We start from the raw sequence: 23,393 nt of genomic DNA, 5'->3' as shown, positions 1-23,393 counted from the left end.
ATTCTGCAAATTTTCCAACAAATTATTTAAAAACTGTGTTAATCTAATTTTAATCAATAAAACATGATTATAATCGAAAACTACATTATATTTGCTAAATGCGAACATATTTTCACGCCAATTGTATAATGCACTCCAAGGCTACAGCCAATTTTATTTAGCTGGCGTGGGGGTTGCCAATACTTTTTCCATTGACTGTAAGCTATGAAAGATTACGACTATTTTAAATATATCCTATGTAACATTTCCACTATGTAAAAATTGACTATAGTGAATGATAATTCATTATAAATTTAAGCTTTTGAAATTAGATTAAGAATTTCTTTAGTTTTTAAAAAGCTAAATATTTTTCGTAATTCAATTTTATGCATTTTAAAAATTTAATTTTGTAAGCGTTTGATGTCGTATTAATAATATTTGAGTAATTGGGTAAATTGTAATAAATTTTTAGATTCCCTCAGCGCTTGGTATTTACGTTTTACCATATCGGTGGCAAATTTCTATGGTATAATTTTAATACCTGCGTGACTATACCAGATTTCTAGCAGTCATAAACAGCCTAAATGCATTTGGCAAAAAAGTGAGAATGTGATACGTAGCTCTGAGCATGAACATATTTAGATTGTGTCAAAATTAAGTATTATTTTAAAATTGTAATATGTGGTGAAATTCAATTTCTTGAATCTGACTGATTTTTGTATCAAACTTGAAATTGTATTATTTAAACACCAGAACAATAAGTTTTCAAAAATAATCATCAAAATTACACTTCTGAGATTACCTCTGCAGTTATGGTTTTGTTATAGAGATAGAGGTTTACAATCAATTCCAGAAATAATACTGGTAAAATTTTCGCACTAAAGCATGACAAATTTTAGTTTCGTTGAAATTAATGATACCCCTTGGTGACAAATCGTTACCAAAAAAGTCTGATACGTATATATTATACATCTTATTCCATGGTCTGATATTTTTAATAATAATTTTGTTACCAATGTGCATATATATCTTCGCTGTATTTATTTATTGAAATGCTTAAATTCATCTGGTGTCATAAATTCGAAGAATATAATCAAACACGAATTAATGCAAAAAGATGAAATTTTGATCCCATTAGCGCGACGAATATTTACTACAGTTTTCATGAAATCCATAACAATCTTTATGCACATCCTCTTTAAGAAAGTCTGTATTTTTGGGTTCAAGTGAAATCACAAATATTTATTAAGAATGACAAATAAATAAATAAATAAACTTACCGACCGGTAAATCCAGTCGAGATCAATTCTCGTAACCTCGATCGCTCATTACACAAATTTCACTCTCAAATTGGATTCAGCCTGAATTTTACAACTTAATAAACTCCACGCAGAGAGATAATTATGACGAGGAAGAATTCAGTTTAACTACGTCAGTTAATTCGAGTGTAAAGAATAGTGAAAAATTCTTAATTACAGATATTTATTTAAATAATTAAAAAGTTCGATTTAATGGTTTTACTACGCGTAACATTAAGTAATTATTTAAATGGACGGTACTACATATTTGAGAACATTTTTAAGTAATTATTGTTGAAAACCTAAAAAATGTGACAAATTTGTCACTTGAATTTATTCCAGATATTTCTTAACTAGTGGAAATTGTTGTGAATTTATGGATTTTATGAAGTTTACAGAGAACTGGATAAGGTTCCACATTGTTTTGCCGTGCTTAGAAGTCGCTATAATTTTTTCGAATAGTTATAAAACTGATTTATAAGTTTAGATAATGAATATGTTTTGTCATAAAATGTCGCAGAGATTCTCGTGTCAGTGAAAAAGTTAAAATTGAAATTCGAAAATAACGTTATGTTTTTTTTAAGAAATACCTTTTTTTATCGGGTACTTTTCTTGCATACAACTTTTTTGTGAATATTGGAAATCTTCAGATTTTGTATGCATGTATTTAACTGTAACTATTGATAAACTCTAGAAATTCGTGTATTTTGTTTAAAATTACGAACGGAACAATATTTACAAAAAAGTGACATTTCTGTGAAATTTCATTCTCAAATTCTGATTCAACCTCGTGAAAAATGGGATCCGCATATTATTCGATGCTACCACGTGGTCGATTTTATCCTCGGGACAACTATGGAAAACAGCTAAAACGCGATATTTCCAAAAATCAAGGAAATCCAGACCAACATAATTTTGAGGAACATTATTCCCCACTACAAAATTTATTGGTAAGGTTATTCCAAAACTTTATATTTTAAGAAATTTTAACAAATTTCACCTGAGCTAAAAAAAATGTTTACTTGCAACAATCAATCTGCGAACTTAGATTTTGATTATGATTTTTTTAAACTTAAATATTATTAAGTTTTAATTAGGTGTTTTTGTGTGTTTTCGGCTAAAAATTTCTAAAATTTGAAGGAAGATCAGATTAGAATTTATAATTTATATATATATTTATTTGCACAACGTACAGTTTTTAATTATTTTTCCTCGGTTTTAAAATAATTTGAGTGTAATTTTAGTAATTTTAGTTACGTCAACGACAGCGTTATTTCGTGGAGGTACTCACATCGCAAACAGCTTTGCGAAATAGTATTGCAAAATTCAAATTTCCCAGTATAAATTCCTTCCTAATGTTTGTAATTTATAAGGTTGGAAAATGTACACTGAAAAGAAATTAGCCGGGAGAGTTGGCACTATATTTAAGGCACATTATTACCGAAAGGAGACAATAATTTTGAAGAAATTTATAAATTTCTAACAGCAAATTTAACACGTTAACCCACCTTAAACCTACCTGTGCTACAAATCTATTGCCAGTATTTTCATTCGAATTAAAAAAAATTCTTCTTCTGACGTTTACATGATACAATTTTAACTTTGCAAAATTTCAACGCAAAATTGTAATAACTGTAATAACCGATTCGTTCTTCCAATTTCTGAATAACTCATAAAAATTCATTCTTTAAATTTCAAAATGGAATTTATGATTTCTGAATCTAAAGGTAGTAGTTAGAACTTTCATTAGCACAATGTGCAGTTTTTCTAATAAATAATTCTCCTTCGTAATGCAAATAGTTGGGAGTTGAATATTTTACATATTTTGTACACAAGTTAATATGTGTACATATTTTTTTAATCAGTTTCACATGAGGATCATTTTATGGAGATTAAGGTGAAATATGAATATTTAGAATTTTAATTTGTGAGTAGATTGTTGTTACCTTGCAGGGATCCATTCGGGTTATTGAATGAGATTTGGTCCTATCGATTGTGTGACTTAATTATCTTCAACTTATTGAAATATTATCAGCTTTCATTTTAATCATTTTTGTCATGAATAAATGAATATAAATACTAAAACTTGTCCTAATTTCAAAAAATTCGAGACATTATTTGTACATGAAAAATAATTATTACAAAATTATGCAAATTACAGAATTGTACAAAATTTCTGTACAAAATTTCAAGTTTGGAAATTTATCACGAGATAATATCAAATTTCATTTTTGCGACTTTACAACCTTTCTAATGTCGCACTTTATTATTTTTTACCAGATCGTAAACAAAATTTTGGACTATTTCGATCCAGCCTCCACGCTTGCGGCCAGGCTGATCAGTTCTTTATGGAATTCAGAAATCTGTCAAAGAATTAACGGCCCCAAAAAATCCACCCTCAAACATAAAACCATTTCAAACAATGTTCAACCCTTGAAATTTTCCACCCATTCGGAACTCGTACTTGCTAAAATTTTGCAACTCTGTCTCCGCTCCACCTAGAAAATTCTTCGTGACTTCGTTCTACTTTAAATCACGGAGATAAGTGTTATTGAAATTTGTAACCTACCACGTGACTCTCAACACGATAACTGTTAAAATTCGACTAGTATGATGAGTCAGGATTCATACAGTTCTTGGTAACTTTGTAAAACCCTTGAATGATGTAAAATAATGTTACAAACTTTTGCAAAACAAAAGACGCCCTTGATCTGAGCAAATTTGCAAAAATTGGTAAGCCAATTTTTCTAAGAAATATGTGCAAAATTTTGTAAAGGTTTGTAAGTTTGCAGAATTTGCTGATTTTACAATGTTACCCAAGGCCTGCGTGAATTGTCACAAAATTTAAAGCAGTAAGGGTCAAAAGCAGTATTTAATTTTTCTTTGAAAAGTATTACATATTTTGAGAAGGTGAAAAGTCGCAAGTAAAAAATAATATTGGGATTAATTAAGCAAAATGAAATGCAGATCGATCCTTAGCTTCATTGGTTGGCCAACGAAGTCGGAGTTAGAGTTCACTCATCATTAAAATAAAATTGGGTAAAATTCACTCAAGATTGAGAAAAAAGAATTTTGAAAGTCGGAATTTTGTAAGAGGTTAAGTAATATTTGTGAAATTGGATAAATTAATGGAAATGCTAAAATCTCCACGGCAGCTCGGCAATATGACGTCGTTTTTTGTAAATTTTGTTATTGCTTTTTTAATTGGTTACATTAAAATTTGAAATTACAGAAAACCCAAAAGTAAAAGACGACCAGATGAAAATATTTATTTTGTTCAGGTTCAATTAGGGACATGTGACAAAAAATTTTTTTGCTTGAATGAAATTCACCAATTTTTAAAATATGCACGAGTGAGTGACATGTTATTTTCTTCGAGTAAGAAATTTGTTTTTATGAAAAAGATGGCTTTATTTGAATTTTGTTTAAGGCTGCCTGGGAAGCAGGCACAAAAATAATTTCTTAAAAACGATGTTTAGGGCTCATTTTTGGATAGAATGGAAAACGGATCGGTAATTCTGTGGAGAAACCCATTCCTCACAGAATTACCGATCCGTTTTCCATTCTGTCCAAAAATAAGCCCTAAACATCATTTTTAAGAAATTCACTCTCCCAGGCACGGTTAAGAGATTTCGAATTATTACAAGTTGTAAAGTGACGTCGATTTGAAATTTATTCAGTTTTTACTCAAATTTAAAGCCCACATTTTAAAAAAATCTTTAAAAATTTAGTGAATTTCTGCGAGAAATTTTAAGCTCAGCGTGGATATTTTTGTTTTGTGTTCAGCATGTACAAATAAGGCTCAAGTTATGATGAAATTGCAAAATGGCGTCGATTGGCTCGGGTTCATAAAGTTAGCAATTAAAAACTGATGCAAAATTCAGCGAAGCAACCCAACGAATGTGATAAGATCACGGTTAATGATATAACCGGTTTTCGTTCGAAACTTTGGAAACTATGCAAGTTTTCACAAATTACGTACATAATTTCAGCAGGTTTTTAATGGGTTTAAAATTTTAATCTTAAGCAGCTTTTTAAATTTAATTATGAGTAGTTTTTTAAATTCAATTTTGATGAAAATTTTGAATGTTTTTTAATTCAATTTTAAGCAGTTTGTTAAATTTAATTTTGGAAGTTGGAATTTCGTAAGAGCTTGACGTTGTATTAATCATATTTCTGAAATTAGGTTAGGTTGACAAATTATTCAGATATGTTCTTCCCGACTTGATTTCCAAACGTTGTTAGTACGAAAAAGGAATATGTTTTTTAATTCGTTAAATTAAAAGGATGAAAAAGATAAAAGTCGACCCCACGGATTGCTTGAAGATATTTCTTCTAACTCTGGGTACTCACGAAAAGTTGGTTAGCATTTTAAAAAACTGATGCAAACTTCAGCGACGCAGCAGACTTAATAAGATTATGTTATAAAATGATACGTCTCCCTTCTAGCTTTTTAAACGCGACAGATAATTAATTGAAGTTTTTGAAATTAGATCAGCAGTTCTTCAGTTTTTAAAAAGCAGTTTTTCGTAATTCAATTTTAAGGTTTTGTTAAATTTAATTTTGAAAGTTAGAATTTTGTAAGCGCTTGACGTTGTATTAATAATATTTAGGTAATTGGGGAAATTATAATAAATATTTAGATTTCTTTCGCTTTTGCTGGTTGCTTGATATCATAGATCGGAGTACTCCGGGCTTGGAGTACGTACTCCGGCCTCCGGAGGCCGGAGTACGCAGCTTTTTCTGGAGGCCGGAGTACGCGGAGGCCGGAGTACACGTGGCCAGCCGGAGGCCGGAGTACGCGGAGGCCGGAGTACACGTGGCCAGCCGGAGGCCGGAGTACACGTGGCCAGCCGGAGGCCGGAGTACGCGGAGACCGGAGTACGCATGGCCGGCCGGAGGCCGGAGTACGGAGGCCGGAGTACGCAAAATTTCCGATCGCATAGATAGGAGAATTCCGGGCTTGGAGTACGTACTCCGGCCTCCGGAGGCCGGAGTACACGACTTTTTCTGGAGGTCGGAGTACGCGGAGGCCGGAGTACGCGGAGGCCGGAGTACGCGTGGCCAGCCGGAGGCCGGAGTACACGTGGCCAGCCGGAGGCCGGAGTACGCGGAGGCCGGAGTACACGTGGCCAGCCGGAGGCCGGAGTACACGTGGCCAGCCGGAGGCCGGAGTACGCGGAGACCGGAGTACGCATGGCCGGCCGGAGGCCGGAGTACGGAGGCCGGAGTACGCAAAATTTCCGATCGCATAGATAGGAGAATTCCGGGCTTGGAGTACGTACTCCGGCCTCCGTAGGCCGGAGTACGCGACTTTTTCTGGAGGCCGGAGTACGCGGAGGCCGGAGTACACGTGGCCAGCCGGAGGCCGGAGTACACGTGGCCAGCCGGAGGCCGGAGTACACGTGGCCAGCCGGAGGCCGGAGTACACGTGGCCAGCCGGAGGCCGGAGTACGCGGAGGCCGGAGTACACGTGGCCAGCCGGAGGCCGGAGTACGCGGAGACCGGAGTACGCGGAGACCGGAGTACGCATGGCCGGCCGGAGGCCGGAGTACGGAGGCCGGAGTACGCAAAATTTCCGATCGCATAGATAGGAGAATTCCGGGCTTGGAGTACGTACTCCGGCCTCCGGAGGCCGGAGTACACGACTTTTTCTGGAGGCCGGAGTACGCGGAGGCCGGAGTACACGTGGCCAGCCGGAGGCCGGAGTACACGTGGCCAGCCGGAGGCCGGAGTACGCGGAGACCGGAGTACGCATGGCCGGCCGGAGTACGGAGGCCGGAGTACGCAAAATTTCCGATCGCATAGATAGGAGAATTCCGGGCTTGGAGTACGTACTCCGGCCTCCGTAGGCCGGAGTACGCGACTTTTTCTGGAGGCCGGAGTACGCGGAGGCCGGAGTACACGTGGCCAGCCGGAGGCCGGAGTACGCGGAGGCCGGAGTACACGTGGCCAGCCGGAGGCCGGAGTACGCGGAGGCCGGAGTACACGTGGCCAGCCGGAGGCCGGAGTACACGTGGCCAGCCGGAGGCCGGAGTACGCGGAGGCTGGAGTACACGTGGCCAGCCGGAGGCCGGAGTACACGTGGCCAGCCGGAGGCCGGAGTACACGTGGCCAGCCGGAGGCCGGAGTACACGTGGCCAGCCGGAGGCCGGAGTACGCATGGCCGGCCGGAGGCCGGAGTACGCGGAGGCCGGAGTACGCAAAATATCCGATCTATGCTTGATATGACGTAATTGTTTTGTAATTTTTGTTATAACAAACAAGGAATTTTTGGGAAATAAATTTTTCATATTTCGCGAAACTCGTTTTTCTAGAAAAGTCATTTTTCTGAGCAGTAACATATATTTGAGATAACCCTCTTAATCAAGTATTCAAATAATACCAAGCGATATTCATATATGACTTTACCAAAGTGGTATTGATAAGTAATACCGTGTAGTAATAAATGGCTTGGAATTAAAGTTTTACCATATCGGTGACAAATTTCTATGGTATAATTTTAATACTTGCGTGACTATACCAGATTTCTAACAGTCATGAACAGTCTAAATGCATTTGACTTCTTTATGCACGGCCCTTTCAAGAAAGTCCATATTTTTGGGTTCAAGTGAAATCACAAATATTTATTAAGAACGATAAATAAATAAAAGTAAATAAATATATGAACTTACCAACCGATAAGATGCAGTCGAGATTAATTCGTGACCTCGATCACTCATTACACAAATTTCACTCTCAAATTGGATTCAGCCAGACTTTTAGAACTTAATAAATTCTCCACACAGAAGGACAACTATGTGACCAGGAAGAATTTCGTTTAATTAATCAAGTTAAATACGACTCGAGTTCTTTTTACAAAATTAGTGATTAATTAATTAAACAGTTCGATTTACTTGATTTAGCATTAAGTAATTACTTCTTGTTGAAAAGCTAAAAAATGAGTGACTTATTTTTCGCTTATTTTCACTCCGAATATTTTTTAACTTGTAGAAAATTTTGTGACTTTATGGATTTTATGAAGTTTACAATGTTGCAAGGAACTTGATAAGTTTCAACATTGTTTTATCGTTCTAAGAAGTCGTTATAATTTTTTTTAGATTAGTTATAAACCTTAATTTAAATTAATGTAATCGGAAGTTACAAAAAGTGGCTGAGATCAATGAAAAAGTTGTAAAAATCGAAATTTGCATAGTGAATTTTTTCAAGAAATATATTTTTTTTATGTCGTGTTTTTGTTTTTCGAACAATTTCTTTCTATATGAAAATTGGGAATCTCCAGATTCTGTCTGCATTCAAATTATTAACAGACTCTAGAAAATTTTGCATTTCGTTTAAAATTATGAACGGAACAACTACTTGCTAAAAAGTGATATTTCGGTGAAATTTCGTACCAAAATTCTGGTGACTATCTCGTGAAAAATGGGGTCTGCATATTACTCGATGCTACCACGTGGCCGATTTTATCCACGGGACAATCATGAAAAATGGCTGAAACGCGATATTGGTAAAAATGAAGGAAATCTTGACCAACATAATTTTGAGGAGCATTATTCCCCACTACGAAATTTATTGGTAAGGTTATTCCAAAAAGTCATATTTTAAGAAATTTTAACAAATTTCACCTGAGCTAAAAAATATTTACTTGCAACAATCGATCTGCGAACTTAGATCGATTTTGCTTGTGATTTTTTAAAATTTAAGTATTATTAAGTTTTAATTAGAGGTTTGTGTGTGTTTTCGGCTAAAAATTGCTAAAATTCGAAGGAAGATCAGATTAGAATTTATAATTTATATATACATTTAAAACATTCATTTGCACAATGTACAGTTTTTAATTATTTTTCCTCAGTTTTAAAATAATTTTAGTATATTGCGTCAAGGACAATGTTATTTCGTGGACGAACTTACCTTCGCAAACAGCTTTGCGAAATAGTATTGCAGAATTCCAATTTTCTAGGATAAATAACTAGAAATTAGCCGAGAAAGTTAGCACTATATTTAAGGGGCATTATTACCGAATGGAGATAATAATTTTGAAATGCATAAAAATGCATAATTAAAAAATACTCAGCAAATTTAACCTCAGCAAATTTAACCTCAGCAAATTTAACCTCAGCAAATTTAACCTCAGCAAATTTAACCTCAGCAAATTTAACCTCAGCAAATTTAACCTCAGCAAATTTAACCTCAGCAAAAAATGTTTACTTCCAAAAATCGATCTGTATCGAACTTTGATTTCGATTATCATTTTTTCTAAACTTAAATATTATTATATTTTAATTAGGTGTTTGTGTTTTTTGACCATAAATTTTTGAAACAAAACCAGATTCGTATTTACGTAAATATTCAGGACATTCATTTGCACAATGTGCAATTTTTTAAGCTTTTTTAAATACTGCAAATACTCACGTCAACGAGAACGTTATTTCGCGTAGGAATTCACATTTAGTAAACAGTTTGCGAAATAATATCGCATTTAGTAAACACTTTGATTTCGATTATCATTTTTTCTAAACTTAAATATTATTATATTTTAATTAGGTGTTTGTGTTTTTTGACCATAAATTTTTGAAACAAAACCAGATTCGTATTTACGTAAATATTCAGGACATTCATTTGCACAATGTGCAATTTTTTAAGCTTTTTTAAATACTGCAAATACTCACGTCAACGAGAACGTTATTTCGCGTAGGAATTCACATTTAGTAAACAGTTTGCGAAATAATATCGCAAAATCCAAAATTTTCTGGGATAAATATGTTAGAGGGTGCTCTAGAATTAACGCAACTTTCTTTATTTGCAGATATAAAATAAAGCAATTTATTTTTTTAAACGATATTTTGGGCAGAGATAGGCAAGGGTTCGAACTAATTATTTTTTGCTTTCAATGGTCCAAACACCCCCTTTCACCCAATCTGGAGAAGCGTTTATCAGACGCTCCAAAAAGTGCTTCGCCACTGTTTTGAGCTACCTTTTTTGAGATTTCTGACCACATTTAGTAAAATAAGTTTAAACTTTTAGTTGAATGCTTTCGGCTATGATATTCTTTCCAGCTTAAAGACAAAAATTCTTCAATAGGTCTTGTACGGGGCAAATTTGGGAACGTTGTTTACCTCTCCCATGTTAATTGCATTTGATCCGTTTATGGGCGGATCGGGATATTTTTACTTAGATCTATTTTCTAGTTCTGCTTAAATGGTTTTCTAGAGGGTAGGAGAGTTGTACTTTGCAGAAATAAAGTTATTTCGATACTTTGGGTAGTAAATCGGGTGGTGGACGACGTCCAATTTTGATAACTTCAGGTTGAGCCTTTTTTCGGCAAGCTTGTTTCCCACTTTGATTTTGACCTTCACTGTATTCAAAACCTTATATAGGCTTATAGGATCTGATACCCAACTCCTAAGGTTCAAAATAATGTGTAGTGTTAGGTGATAACTTCAAGTACTTAAAAGAGTTTCGCTTCGACATTGTAGATTTCTAGCTGTACGAGTCTTCACGTTTTGGGGGCTACCACACGAATGGGCCGACCAGATATTTTTTTGTGATTAGGAGTTTTTTGTAGCTCATACCTACGTAGTGTATGCCAAATTTTCGGTTTTTGAATTACTTGATTTTTAAAGTGACTACAGCTCAATTTCTTGGAGCGCGTAACCACTTTTTCGTGGTGTGGCAGTCGGCTTTTGCTAGTTGCTCGGTGGTTTGTGACCTCATTTTGGAACGGATAGAGATATCGACTTCTGGTTTTCGGATTTTAGACGATGGATGGATGTGCTACATGACCACGATCATTTCGAATTTGGGGCAAACTGATATCCCTAAGTTTTGTGCATATGAAAACAGTTGCGTTAATTCTAAAGCACCCTCTACTACTGTTCGTTCAGAATTAATATGCAGTAAAGTCCTCAAAATTTTTTAAAAGGTCAAATGGCCTAAGTTATTGATTGCCATTAACAACTATTTAATTATTCTACTTTTTAAACGAAAATCAGTCGAAAGATGGAAAATAATGTATTTTTAAACAAAATTAAGTCATGGAAAAAAATCATCCGCCAAATAACCCTTCAGATTTTTTAGTGCATATTAATTTTGAATGAACAGTAATATTTATAAATTGTAAGATTAGAAAATTTACATTGCAAATAAATTAGTACCATATGCTATACTTTACTATAGTATATTTAAAGCGCATTACCACCGAAGGGTAATAATAATTTTGAACAAATTTGAAATTTTCAACAGTGAATTTGATATTAACAGATCAACCTACTGTTCAACAAGCGACAAATCTGGGGTCAAAAATTTTATTTATAATTTTTATCAATTTATTATTTGGACGTCTACATGATGCAATTTTTAATTGTGTGGGATTTTTGGTAGTTGTAATACGCGAAAGAGAGCAAAAATATGTTTTGAAGAGTGGTGCGAGGAATCGAACCCCGCGTCTCCCATTTCCCGGACGGACACCTTTACCACTAGGCTAACCGCCCTTCTTCACATCTATCACTCTCTTTTACAACTACCAAATTCCACGTATTCTCTCCTACAATTGTTGAAATTTCAACGCAAAACTGGAACATATTCGTAGTTAGTACTTTCATTTGCACATTGTGCCATTATTCATAAATATATTCTTTTCTCCCCTGATGCAAATACTTCGGGGTAGTCACGTAAATACTTTAAATATTTTGTGCATAAGTTAATAAATTGTACATGTTCTTTTTAATCAGTTCCATATGGAGGATAATTTCATGCCGATTTAGATGAAATTTGAATATTTAGAATTTTATTTTTTGAGTGAATTATTGTTACCTTCCAGATATCCATTATTGAACAACATTTGGCAACCTTTTCTTACAGGTTGAAGCACTTATCTTCAACTTGTTGAAAGATTGTACATTTTATTTCAATAAGTTTTGACATTTAAACGCCACACATAAATATAAATACTAAACTAGTCGTAATTTCAAAAATTTCACAACATAATTCTTTTATGAAAAATAATTATTAAAAAGTTACACAAATTATAAAATTGTGGATTTGGAAATTTACTATTCTAGAAATGGAGACAATGCAAAACTTCGTTTTTGCAGATTTTCAATCTCTCTAATTTCACACTTGCTTATTTTTTACTAGATCATCAACAAAATTTTGGACTATCTCGATCCAGCCTCCACCCTCTCGGCCCGACTGATCTGCTCCTTATGGAATTCAGAAATCTGTCGAAGAATCAACGGCCCTAAACGATCCGTCCTAAACTACAAAACAATTTCCAGAAATATTCAACACTTGAAATTTTCCACCCACTCCGAACTCGTCGAGTTGCTAAAATTTTGCAACTCTGCCTCCCGAAAATTCTTCGTGACGTCGTTCTACTTTAAATTACTGCCAAAATTAAGCATTTCCATGTTGGGAGCGACAACTTTCTCCAACTTTCTCCAAGATTCCGTCACCCGGGTAAAAATTGCCGTCCACACGAGCCACGTTTCCCAGTGGTTCGACCTCCTCAAGAAAATGCGGGCTTTGAAACACTTGTACATCATTCGAGTTCCGGAATTCGGCCGGGCTAATTTTCAAGATGGTGGGACCTACAAACTCGATTCGAACTATGACGATAAAAATTTAATTCTAGAAAATTTGGTTACCATAAAATTACAAAGTTTAGCTTGTTCCGAACATTTTTTCAGTTTTAATGATTCCGATTTGAACGCGAGTTTGATCTCGTTTTTGAAATGTACGCGGACCGTGAAGCTCTTGCAGTTTGTCGGTTGGCCGGGAAAAGTGGTCGAAGTTTTGGACAAGGTGAAAGTTTTGGGTGAAAATTTAGAAATTCTGCGCATCTCGGGTGGGAGAAAGTTGGGAGAGGAGGATGTCAAAGTACTGACCGAGATGGAATTTCCTGCCATGAAAAGGATCGAACTTAACGTGTTGGACGAAAAAAGAGGTGGCGTTGGAGACCACGTGTGGGGAAAGCTAGTGGAGAAAGTTGGGCAGAAAGTGAGAGTGGTGAAAATTGTTTGAAATGATTCTAATTATTAAATAATTAATTACCTAATTATGAATTATTGTTTTGAATTGTGTTATAAAATTCTTGGAAAATTTGAGACGATTAAAAGGAAATATATATTGTATATTTTTTAGATCTAAATTTCCCAAACTTTAATCCATCCAACACAGCACGATCAAGTTTTCAGATACATCGTTTAACGGAAATGAGTTAGATTTATAACCTACCACGTGACTCTCACCACGAAAACTGTTAAAACTCGATTAATATGATAAGGTAGAATTCACGCAGTTCTTGGTAACTTTGTAAAATCCGTCAATTTTGTAATTAATTTTACAAACTTTTATAAAACACAAAGACACCCTTAATCTGAGCTGAAATTTACAAAAATTCGCAAGCCAATTTTTCTCAGAATATGTACACAATTTTGTAAACGTTTGTAAGTTTGCAGAAATTGCTTATTTTCCAATGTTACCAAGGCCTGTGTGAATAGTCACAATATTTAAAGCAGTAATCGTCAAAGTTAAGTATTTAATTTTTCTTCAGAAAATATTACTTATTTTGGGCAGGTGAAAAGTCGCTAGTAAAAAATTAGACTTGGTTAATTTATCTTAATTAATGAATTTAGATTAATTAATCTAAGTAAAATGCAGAATTATCCTTTGCCAACAGCTCGAGTTAGAGTTCACTCATCCTTAAAATAAATAAAAATGTCTCAAGATTGAGAAAAAATGAATTTTGAAAGTCGGAATATTGTATGAGCTTAAGTAGTATTTGTGAAATTGGGCAAATTAATGAAAATTCTAAGGTCTCCACACTCTTAATAAAATGTATTTTATTTTAAATTTAAATTTAAATTTATTTAGAGTGCACGGCTGGCTCGGCAATATGACGTCGTTTTTTATAAATTTTGTTATTGTAGTGTACTTTTTTAAAATTGGTTATATACATTAAAACCTGAAATTACTGAAAAACCAAGAGTAAAAACGACTTGATGAAAATAAATATTGGTTCGGGTTCATAAAATTAGCATTTAAAAACTGATGCAAAATCCAGTGAATTTATGGACGGCCCCTTTTTGCCGTGTTACCAAGGACAAAAATTGAGATATCAAAACTAATGATTATAAGAACGATTTCGTTTTAAAAACTAAAATGTGCACCATATTTAGTTCCATGTTTTGATTTTTTTTATCTAAAAAAATCCGTTCAAAATATAACTCGGATTAAATTTGCATCAGTGAATTTTCTTTATAATCAAAAATTAATAATTTATCATTAATAATTTATTATTAATAATTTTTAATTATTTTGTGCAAGTTACAAGTCGCTATTGAAAAATTAAACTGCGATGCATAAACCCAATTGAAATGCAGATAGTACCCCAGGGTTTATGACGTTGAGAGTTAGAGTACACACAAAATAAGTTGGCAACAAATTCATTTCCAGGTGAAGTCATCTCATCATATTGGTAAAGATTTGCCACCGTATTGTAGTAACAACTTTTGTAAAACTCAAATTTAGCACTTTTTCATTAGAAATTGATTACCATGTAGTAACAATTTCGAATCTCCGGGAAATTATTAGTATCTTTCAGTTACAAATAGGTATTTACCAACGTATGACTGCACGTGGTGGTGACGATTTGTTACCAACCTATTTCGAGTATGTGGTCATAAATTTTTTCAACCTAATTTAATCCTGTACATGACTATGCAATGTTATATGAGTTTAAGTCACCATAAATTCTAACAAACACTTAAGGAACAATCTGTTTGCTTAAATTACCTGTTACTTTCAGAATTTTATCCAATCAGCGGCAATCTCTAGCTAATCCTTAGTTAATAAATATTTCGAAAATTTATTATTGTTTTTCAAATTTAAAATCTAAATTATTTCTAGATTCAAACTACATCACGCATGCATAAACGTAGAAAAATTTTTTATGAGTTGCAGGAATTTCTGTTCAAATCGTTGCTAAAAATGAGATTCTAGTAAGACTAGATTCAATCGTAAATATGTAGGGATTTGACCAAAATGTTGGTAAATTTATATGAATTCTTACCCAATTCAGCCAATGGTTTTCTACAATTTTATGCAAAAAGTCTCATTTTTTTTATAAATTGAGAAATCGATTATGTATATACATACGCTCTTAGAAATCCAGTATTCAAATAATACTAAGCAGTATGTATATACATATTATACATATTCTACCAAAGCGGTATAGATAAGTGCTACGGTGTAGGAATAGTTCGGTATTAAATTTTTATAACATCGGTAGCAAGATCTTACGGACCAGTATAATTTTAATATCAAGCGGTAGCAACTTTAATACCGAAAAATCAATACCTTCCTGACTGTACCAGATTTCCAACAGTTTTTACATATTATTTGTAGTTGTAGTAAGAACGGCCGGGTTGTAAATATTTGTCTAACACGTAACCGAAGAGACGACGAACTACAATTGTGTGGGTAAAATACAACAAAAAACTTCCTTATTTACCACAAGCGAGGTATACCTCGAGTTATTCATTTTAATGTACACGTAGCTTTTTTCAGGTGTTCATGAAACTTTCTGAAATCCAGTGTATTCCATTTTCGCATGCAATTTGCATGCAACACCATTTTCGGTCTACCTGCAAATAATTTGAAGTCACCCCCACCCACGTAACTAACTGCATACTTGACTATGGTTATGTCATCAGTGATTAATTCATAAAGGGTTAAATTTAATGCACCACCGAATAAGCTGAAATCTACCACAAATTTTAGCTGAATTCGCCACCGGATGAATTTTTTCCAACATTAGCCTTTCTAGCCACAGATTTAGATGGTGGTTACCACAAATTTAGATGAGCTGCCATTACCATATTTAATGAGCATAGGATTATACAAGCAATATAATTTACAATAATATGATTCATTTATTTGTATAATACGTCTATACATATACATGTCATTTTTAAAAATACACCTGAAATTAAATAACATTGAGCGCTTTTTTAGCTTTCGCAACCCTATTTCGCAACCCCATTCTTACATACGCTTTTGACCAAATGGAACGGTTTTGGCTTCCGGTCTAACATCATAAGCGTATACTGAATTTCTAAACAAATTATTTCCTTGCGTCCCCCTTCAAGGCCTTCCAACAGAAATTGAAAATTGTTAGATGTCTCTCCAGCCATAACAGCAATACTGGTTGGGTGAAAAGTTCGGTTTTTTAAGAGACCCCCACTACTAGCAAAGGAAACCAGAGTGTAGTCGGATCGATGTTTTTCAAAACATCCGATTCGATTCGACTTGGTTGGGTCCTTACAAAATCCAATCCGATCCAATCTAATCTGGTCGGATCCTAAAATAATCCGACCCAATCCGAGTCCATCGGATTCGGATTGGACTGGATTAATCGGATTAACTTCGATCCTACTTTCTATAGTGTAGTCGGATTGATGTTTTTTCAAACCCAATCCAATCTGATCTGATCCGACTTGGTCGGGTCATAAAAAATCGATCCGATCCAACTTTATTGGGTCAGAAAAAAAGCAAGCCAGTGCCAGTTCTACCCTGTCGGATTCGGATTAGATTAATCCGGTTAATTCTATATTCTACTACTCTCTAAAGGAATATTAGACGCAACTGGGCTTGAGTTTCTAAAATTTGGGAGAATTTTCCTCTGGAAGAGAGGATACGGTATCACTGGTCTAATTAAAAACTAGCGAACACGTCATTTCTTTGGTTTTAAAAAACGTTGTTCAGATAGATATATTTTAACTGCAGGACAACTGTGAGAGTATTTATGACCACCCGAAAGGTAATACATACGTCACTTCTCCTGCCCAGTCTAGTCAATGATATGCACATAGATATATACATAGGTACATGCAGCAATAAGGAAATTAGGAAATTAGCATGATTTCTTGGGATTATTGTGCTTATATTTTTTTATAAATATATGTATACCCATGTTTTATCGTCATTAAATATGGTGATGGTAGCTCATCTAAATTAGTGGTAACCACCATCTAAATCGGTGGCTGAAAAGGCTAAAGTTGGAGAAAATTCATCCGGTGGCGAATTCAGCTAAAACTTGTGGCAAATTTCAGCTTATTCGGTGGTGCATTAAATTTAACCCATTCATAAAACATTCCATTGTTCGTTTATTTTAAAAATAACTCAATGGTTTTGATGTAAAGAAAAATTATTGCGCTCTTTTTGTTCTGGATGCATCCATGTAAAAGTAATTAACTTCACATGAGCTACTTAATAACGGTAAATATGTATCTGTATTGATTTAAAAAAATATAAATAAAGCTTGTTCATGACAACTCATGAGCATTCATGACTTTGTAAATAAATACGCAGGGATTTTCTACCTAAAGTGTGTGATGTACGTATGTAAATTCGGAGAATTTTGACCTTTGCTGGCTCCCTTGGATCACATTTTTGTGTGCACAGTCAGCTAAAATCGTTAAAAGATGATGTCACAATAAGGATGTTAGAGTCATAATTTTACGAAAAGTAGTCATTAATTTTAGTTTACTTGGTACATAAATGATATAAATTTCCGGGAATTTGAGACCCAGGACTTAATTTACACTCTAAGTAAAATTGTGCAAAATTTACTAATTGGATAAAATTTACGTACATTTTCAAATCGTTGTAAATCGTCTATTTTACACAACTTTGAGTTCAATTTCCAAAACTTTAATTGGAGCGTATACGCCTTTCTTTTATTATTTTTGAATAGTCATGTTTTCATGTGGTCTGATGATTTCAGTGTTTCCGACATACTTTAATTTTGTGATTTGCATGTTTTTAATATTTGTTTTATGTAAATTCAATTTTCGAAATTGCCTCGGATACTTACAATTATTTCATTAAGTATGAAATGAACGTTTCAACACAGTTTAAAATCTGGTAGAGTCAAATATGTATATACATACACGGTGCTGGTATTGACTTATTGGTGATAACTTCCTACCGGATTGGTAGTAGTTTGATTCTGAGTGGTAAATTTTAGCACAACCTCACTACACGGTAATATCCATTATTACCGAGCCGGTAGAGTCATCTACATAGGAACGTATACTCTGGTCAGATATGATTTAATACCAGTTTTTTTTTAAAGTGCAGTAAATAGATACACCCACTATTAAGTTAGTCGCTAAAAATGTTTCAAAGATTCTCAAGTGTGTCATATTCACCATGAACGTTTTTTATTGCTCACCATACGATGAGTAACTATAGATGAATCAAGTAGTTGCATTTCATACCTTCATACATACATAAGCCAATACTTCATGCAGAAAACAATCATATGATGACTCATGCTACTTACTCCCCTTGTTGAAGTTTTAAATTCTCTCATGGATAGAAATGATGTGCGTTTTAAATTCTCTCATGGATAGAAATGATGTGCGTTTTAAATTCTCTCATGGATAGAAATGATGTGCGTTTTAAATTCTCTCATGGATAGAAATGATGTGCGTTTTAAATTCTCTCATGGATAGAAATGATGTGCTTTCCTAAAGTACTTTTCGTTTGATAATCATCGCATCCACTTGGAAAAGTTTACATAAGCATGAAAATAGTTGCACATATAAATACGCCGAGATCATCGAGTTACAACCAGTTTCATCTCAGCTAAGGAAGTCTCCCAGAGTCAAATCGAAAGTTTTTTTTTTAAAACGCAACAGTACTAATTGTGCACATGCAGCGAGATAATTTAACAAGAAAGGAATGGGAAATAATGGTAAGGTTTTAAAATTTATAAATCTTTAAGTACAAATTGAATGGAGGAGTTACATTTTGTAGGTATGTACTGTAAAATTTGCAAAATTTTTGCATATGTAATATATTTATGTCTGTACAAGCGTATGGATAATTCGTTGCATAAATAATAAATCTTTGGTCGGGTAAACGTAGATTTCATGAATGAGATCAGTTCTCACTCACTCAAGTTTAAACAGGATTTTCAAGTATCAAAAAATTTGGGAAAGAAATATATTTCACGGGAACGATCATTCGAAAAGATTTATAATTTGTTACCGTGTTTTAAGGTGGAATAACTCTGTCATAGATTTCTAATCTCACTCCACCCGTTTAATTGCAAATTTCTTAAATGACACAAAGTTCATGAGTTTTGAGATACAATGTAACTTTTTATACTTTAATGTAAACTAATTTTTGCTACTATCGCATATCGATTTGAAAAAAAATTGCTAATTCATTTGCCATGATATATATCTTACAATCCTGTTAGCTAGTTTTTAAATCGACAGTTTTATAGCATCAACAATTAGTTTTACATGGTATGAAAAGTTTCATTTATCTAAAACCTCATGAAATTGATGCAATTAAAAAATTGCGAATAGGGGTAGAGCGAGACTAAAAATCTATCTACATCTAATCTTCATCCTCCATAGTTGAATACTTTTGATGCCACTTTGTATGTTTCTAGATATATGTAATCACATAGATAATTTGCAGATTTGCACTCCCCTGTTCTCCTTAGGTATTTTCAATTTTGATGAATTTTTAATTTTTTTGCACTATAGTAAGCGACTTTTTAACATGACATTTATATCATAATACGAAATAAGATTGTAACAAAATCGTCCCCGTGTGAGTCACTCACTAATGAAAGGTAAATATTTGTCACCGAATGGCAACGAAAATGATCATCTTACTTTTCAAGATACAAAGAATAGTTTGACAGTGCCGATTTGAGAATAATAAAAACAGCTTTGTAGGAACCTTTTAACATAATTTTTCTCCATATGTTCTGAAAAATTTGTCATTTCGACGTTTAAATGATGCAATTTTAAACTGCTAAAATTGAACACAAAACGGTTATTTGCATACTGTTTAAAATTCTGTTTTACAACCTTCCTCAGATTTTAAACAAGCCGAATACCGTGTTTTTTCGCATCACAATTTATTTAACAAATTTCGAAATAATCTTGAAAAAATAATAACATGCCTATTTTCTGGGTAAATTTGGGAAAAATCTGTAGATTTTCTGGGTTAATTTACGAAAAAAACACATCGTTTTCTATAAGTTTTGCCAATGTTTTGAATATGCAAAAACCTTGCAAGTTATATTTATGCCTGAACACTATCATATCTGAGTTATTGTTGAATAATTTTATTCTGCGAAAACATTGCCAACGTCGTTTAAATCCTACATTTTATGAAATTTATTAAGTAATTATTTTTTAGAATCTTTCCATAACCTCAAATATTTAATCTTTTAGTTTCCGAAATATCAGGAAATATTAGTAATCCAAAAATATGTCAATTCGCTCGTGCATATTTGGGAACGAAAAGTGCAGCTATCTATATTTTCAAATAAATTTTCTTTATAGTTTTTTTTTAAATTGATCATTACAACGTTCAAATGATCCAAATTCCAAATTAATTAAATTCAACATAACATTTTCACTTGGACAGTTTTTTTTAATTTCCCCGATTTCTAAGCAAAATTCAAATAGTTTAGATCATGAAAACGTCTCGTGTCGCATCACGACTGCGGGAATAATTTAAAATCAACTTAAAAAAACGCTTGTGTGTCAACTTAACGAAACACTTTAACATTTGGACTCATCGAAAACTGGTATCGGAGTACATATATGACTCTACTGGTCTTGGTAATAACGGGCATTACCATTTTAGTAATGTTGTTTAGCAATGAAAAATTTGCCACTCACAAATTAACAAATTTGTCAGAAAAAAATTATGTACTACTAATCCGGTAGAAAGTTATTACCAAAAAATACGTGTCAGTAACTCTACCGGATTTTAACAAGTCTATTTATTTACAGAGCTGACGCGTCATTCAACAAATTCGACGTCCAGTAGTTCTCCTTCTTTGGTGTCTTTAACGAATTCGGTGGAACTGCCGAATCCAAGGACGCCATCGGTCGAGGATGAGCCCGACATGGCGCAGGTGATGACGACGCTACGAATCCTGTCGCAGGCCACGATCTCAAGAAGACAGCAACTTTCTTCAACTTCTTCTTCAACTTCTTCTTCGACAAGCAGTTCGTCATCAGTGACATGTCCAAATTGTCAGAATCAATTCGTCCCGGATAAATCGTACAGACATAGCGTTCATAATCGGGCCGACATTTTGAAAAATTTGAGACAAATGGTGAGACGCCAAATTAAAAAAATCTCCACGAAACTATTAAACAAATTTAAACCAAGGTGTTAGAGTTATTAATACATTGGTTGGGAGCAGCATTTATTGTTACCATATTATTTGCAATTTACTAATTATGGTAACAATTTTGTTACCGAATTATTTCCAGTTTACCAATTATGGCAACAATTTTGTTACCGAATTTACCAATCGGTAATATTTAAGTTCATGATTAAACAACCTTTTTTTAAATTTCCGCTTATTTTTTTAGGAGGTGCAGTTGCGATCAAGAGGTGAGACGTTACCCGCGTGGGTGGAGGCGTACCGCGTCGGCGATACGATCAAAGCGGCCAAATTGCTCCACCTCAGCTACACGGCGGGCGGGAGGAAGGCTCTTCAGCAACCACGTGGCAACAACGTGCTTCAGGAGGCCACGTCAACCACAGGAACAGCGGAACGGGATATGCCTTCAACTTCTGGGCAGGAAGTTGGCGAAAAAAGAAATACGGACGATGAAAGAAATAAAAGAATCCGGCTAAATTCTGGGGAAATTTAAGGACGTTTCTGGAGCTAAATTTGAGAATATTATAATATTTTTATCAGTATTGTATGCATACATTATTTATTATAAACCCATCATGTTCTCATTATCAGTGCTGTCTTGATACGTAAAGATATTACTTGATAAGACTTATTATAAATATTTATATATATAAAATCATTCTTCAAATATAAATATTTCAATAAATCGATTCAAATAATATACAGTAAGCAAAAGAATAGATCGTACCTTTACGTATTTTTAATTGCGATATGAAACCGCGCACTTAGAGCTTCGGTGCTCTGCACGCTGTTGTATAAACTCATTGGCGAATAATTCCTCGTCGCCGAGTTTTAAGGTCACCGCACGGTCAAAGGTCAGAATTTTTTTAGCAATTAAGAATGAGAGGCCAAAATGAAAACTTCATGGATAATTTTTTTTGGACTTTCCAACATTTTTTATTGAATGCGGCAAGGCTTCACGAAAAAAATGAGCTATCATACGACCGTGTACGATTTTTTTGACGCCCACAGGATTTTTTCGCCATGGACAGTTTTGAGGGCTAAAATCTTGACCGTGGCGAAATTCAAAGAATTGAAATATACAAAAATATATATTCAATGTTTATATGTATGTATCTTTATTGCATAAATAGCCAGTAGCTCTTGCAAGTCATAATTACATAGTTAGTCAAATTTTTAGATTATAATAATTGAGATAGTAGTCAGGGGAGTAGATGGAAAACCAGACTGTGGTGGTCGGTCTGGAAAACCTCTACCTGATCTGGGAAGGATGCCCAGATCACCATTCGGCCCTGACTACCTGAAAAACCCAGGCTCAACCAAAGAGTGACAGAGATAATAGGCGATTTACATATGGGGAAAAATGGTGACATCCAAATGAGTAGGCGACGCGCTGGCGGGGACACGACGGGTTCTGGGCTGGAGCGGAGCGTCCATGGACCACAAACTAACCAATGGCCCATCAGGGTTCGGCCTAAGTGACCCCATAAAGGGGCCATGAAACTCTCCACAAACTAACCCCTCCCACCGCAGCACATGACCAGGTCATGGCAACCCCGTAGACCTACCCCAGCCGCCCCCACCAGCACCGCGCACACCCACTCTTCAGTCGACCACCCCCACATGCTCACCACCCCAATATAACACTCAAAGGTCTCACCTGGGGGAGTCCTCCAAGGCGTAGATCCTCCAGTGCACAGGGTCTGACGAGATCCATCTTCGCCTGATGGCTCAGCTTGTCGTTGCTGGGACGGGTGTGGCAGGGGGTGTCACTAGGCACGCAGGTGGGGGGTGTGAGTGGACGAGGCTCACGTGGCGTAGGGGCCTTAGGACACACTTAACTGGCCCTGGCACACCCGTGACCCAGATGGAAGGAGATCCAGATGCAGAGCGAGAGAGAG

At 34.8% G+C, this 23,393-nt stretch overlaps 2 protein-coding genes across 2 annotated transcripts; both read left to right on the top strand.

Moving 5' to 3' along the window:
* The first annotated feature begins 7,992 nt into the window (after positions 1–7,992).
* LOC110862805 lies at positions 7,993–14,487 on the top strand. The gene is made up of 2 exons (XM_022112012.2): positions 7,993–8,852; positions 12,414–14,487. Exons 1-2 carry the CDS (start codon positions 8,700–8,702, stop codon positions 13,296–13,298), a joined length of 1,038 nt encoding a protein of 345 aa, XP_021967704.1. The 5' UTR covers positions 7,993–8,699; the 3' UTR covers positions 13,299–14,487.
* Positions 14,488–18,931: 4,444 nt separating this feature from the next.
* Positions 18,932–22,118, top strand: LOC118433685. The gene is made up of 3 exons (XM_035845865.1): positions 18,932–19,038; positions 21,110–21,438; positions 21,701–22,118. Exons 1-3 carry the CDS (start codon positions 19,026–19,028, stop codon positions 21,983–21,985), a joined length of 627 nt encoding a protein of 208 aa, XP_035701758.1. The 5' UTR covers positions 18,932–19,025; the 3' UTR covers positions 21,986–22,118.
* Positions 22,119–23,393: the final 1,275 nt, after the last annotated feature.

This window comes from Folsomia candida, unplaced genomic scaffold (assembly GCF_002217175.1).
Source record: "Folsomia candida strain VU population unplaced genomic scaffold, ASM221717v1 Fcan01_Sc069, whole genome shotgun sequence".
In the NCBI taxonomy this organism is placed as follows: domain Eukaryota; kingdom Metazoa; phylum Arthropoda; class Collembola; order Entomobryomorpha; family Isotomidae; genus Folsomia; species Folsomia candida.
The sequence above is the reverse complement of the archived record's forward strand: the minus strand, read 5'-3'. Positions and strand labels throughout refer to the sequence as shown.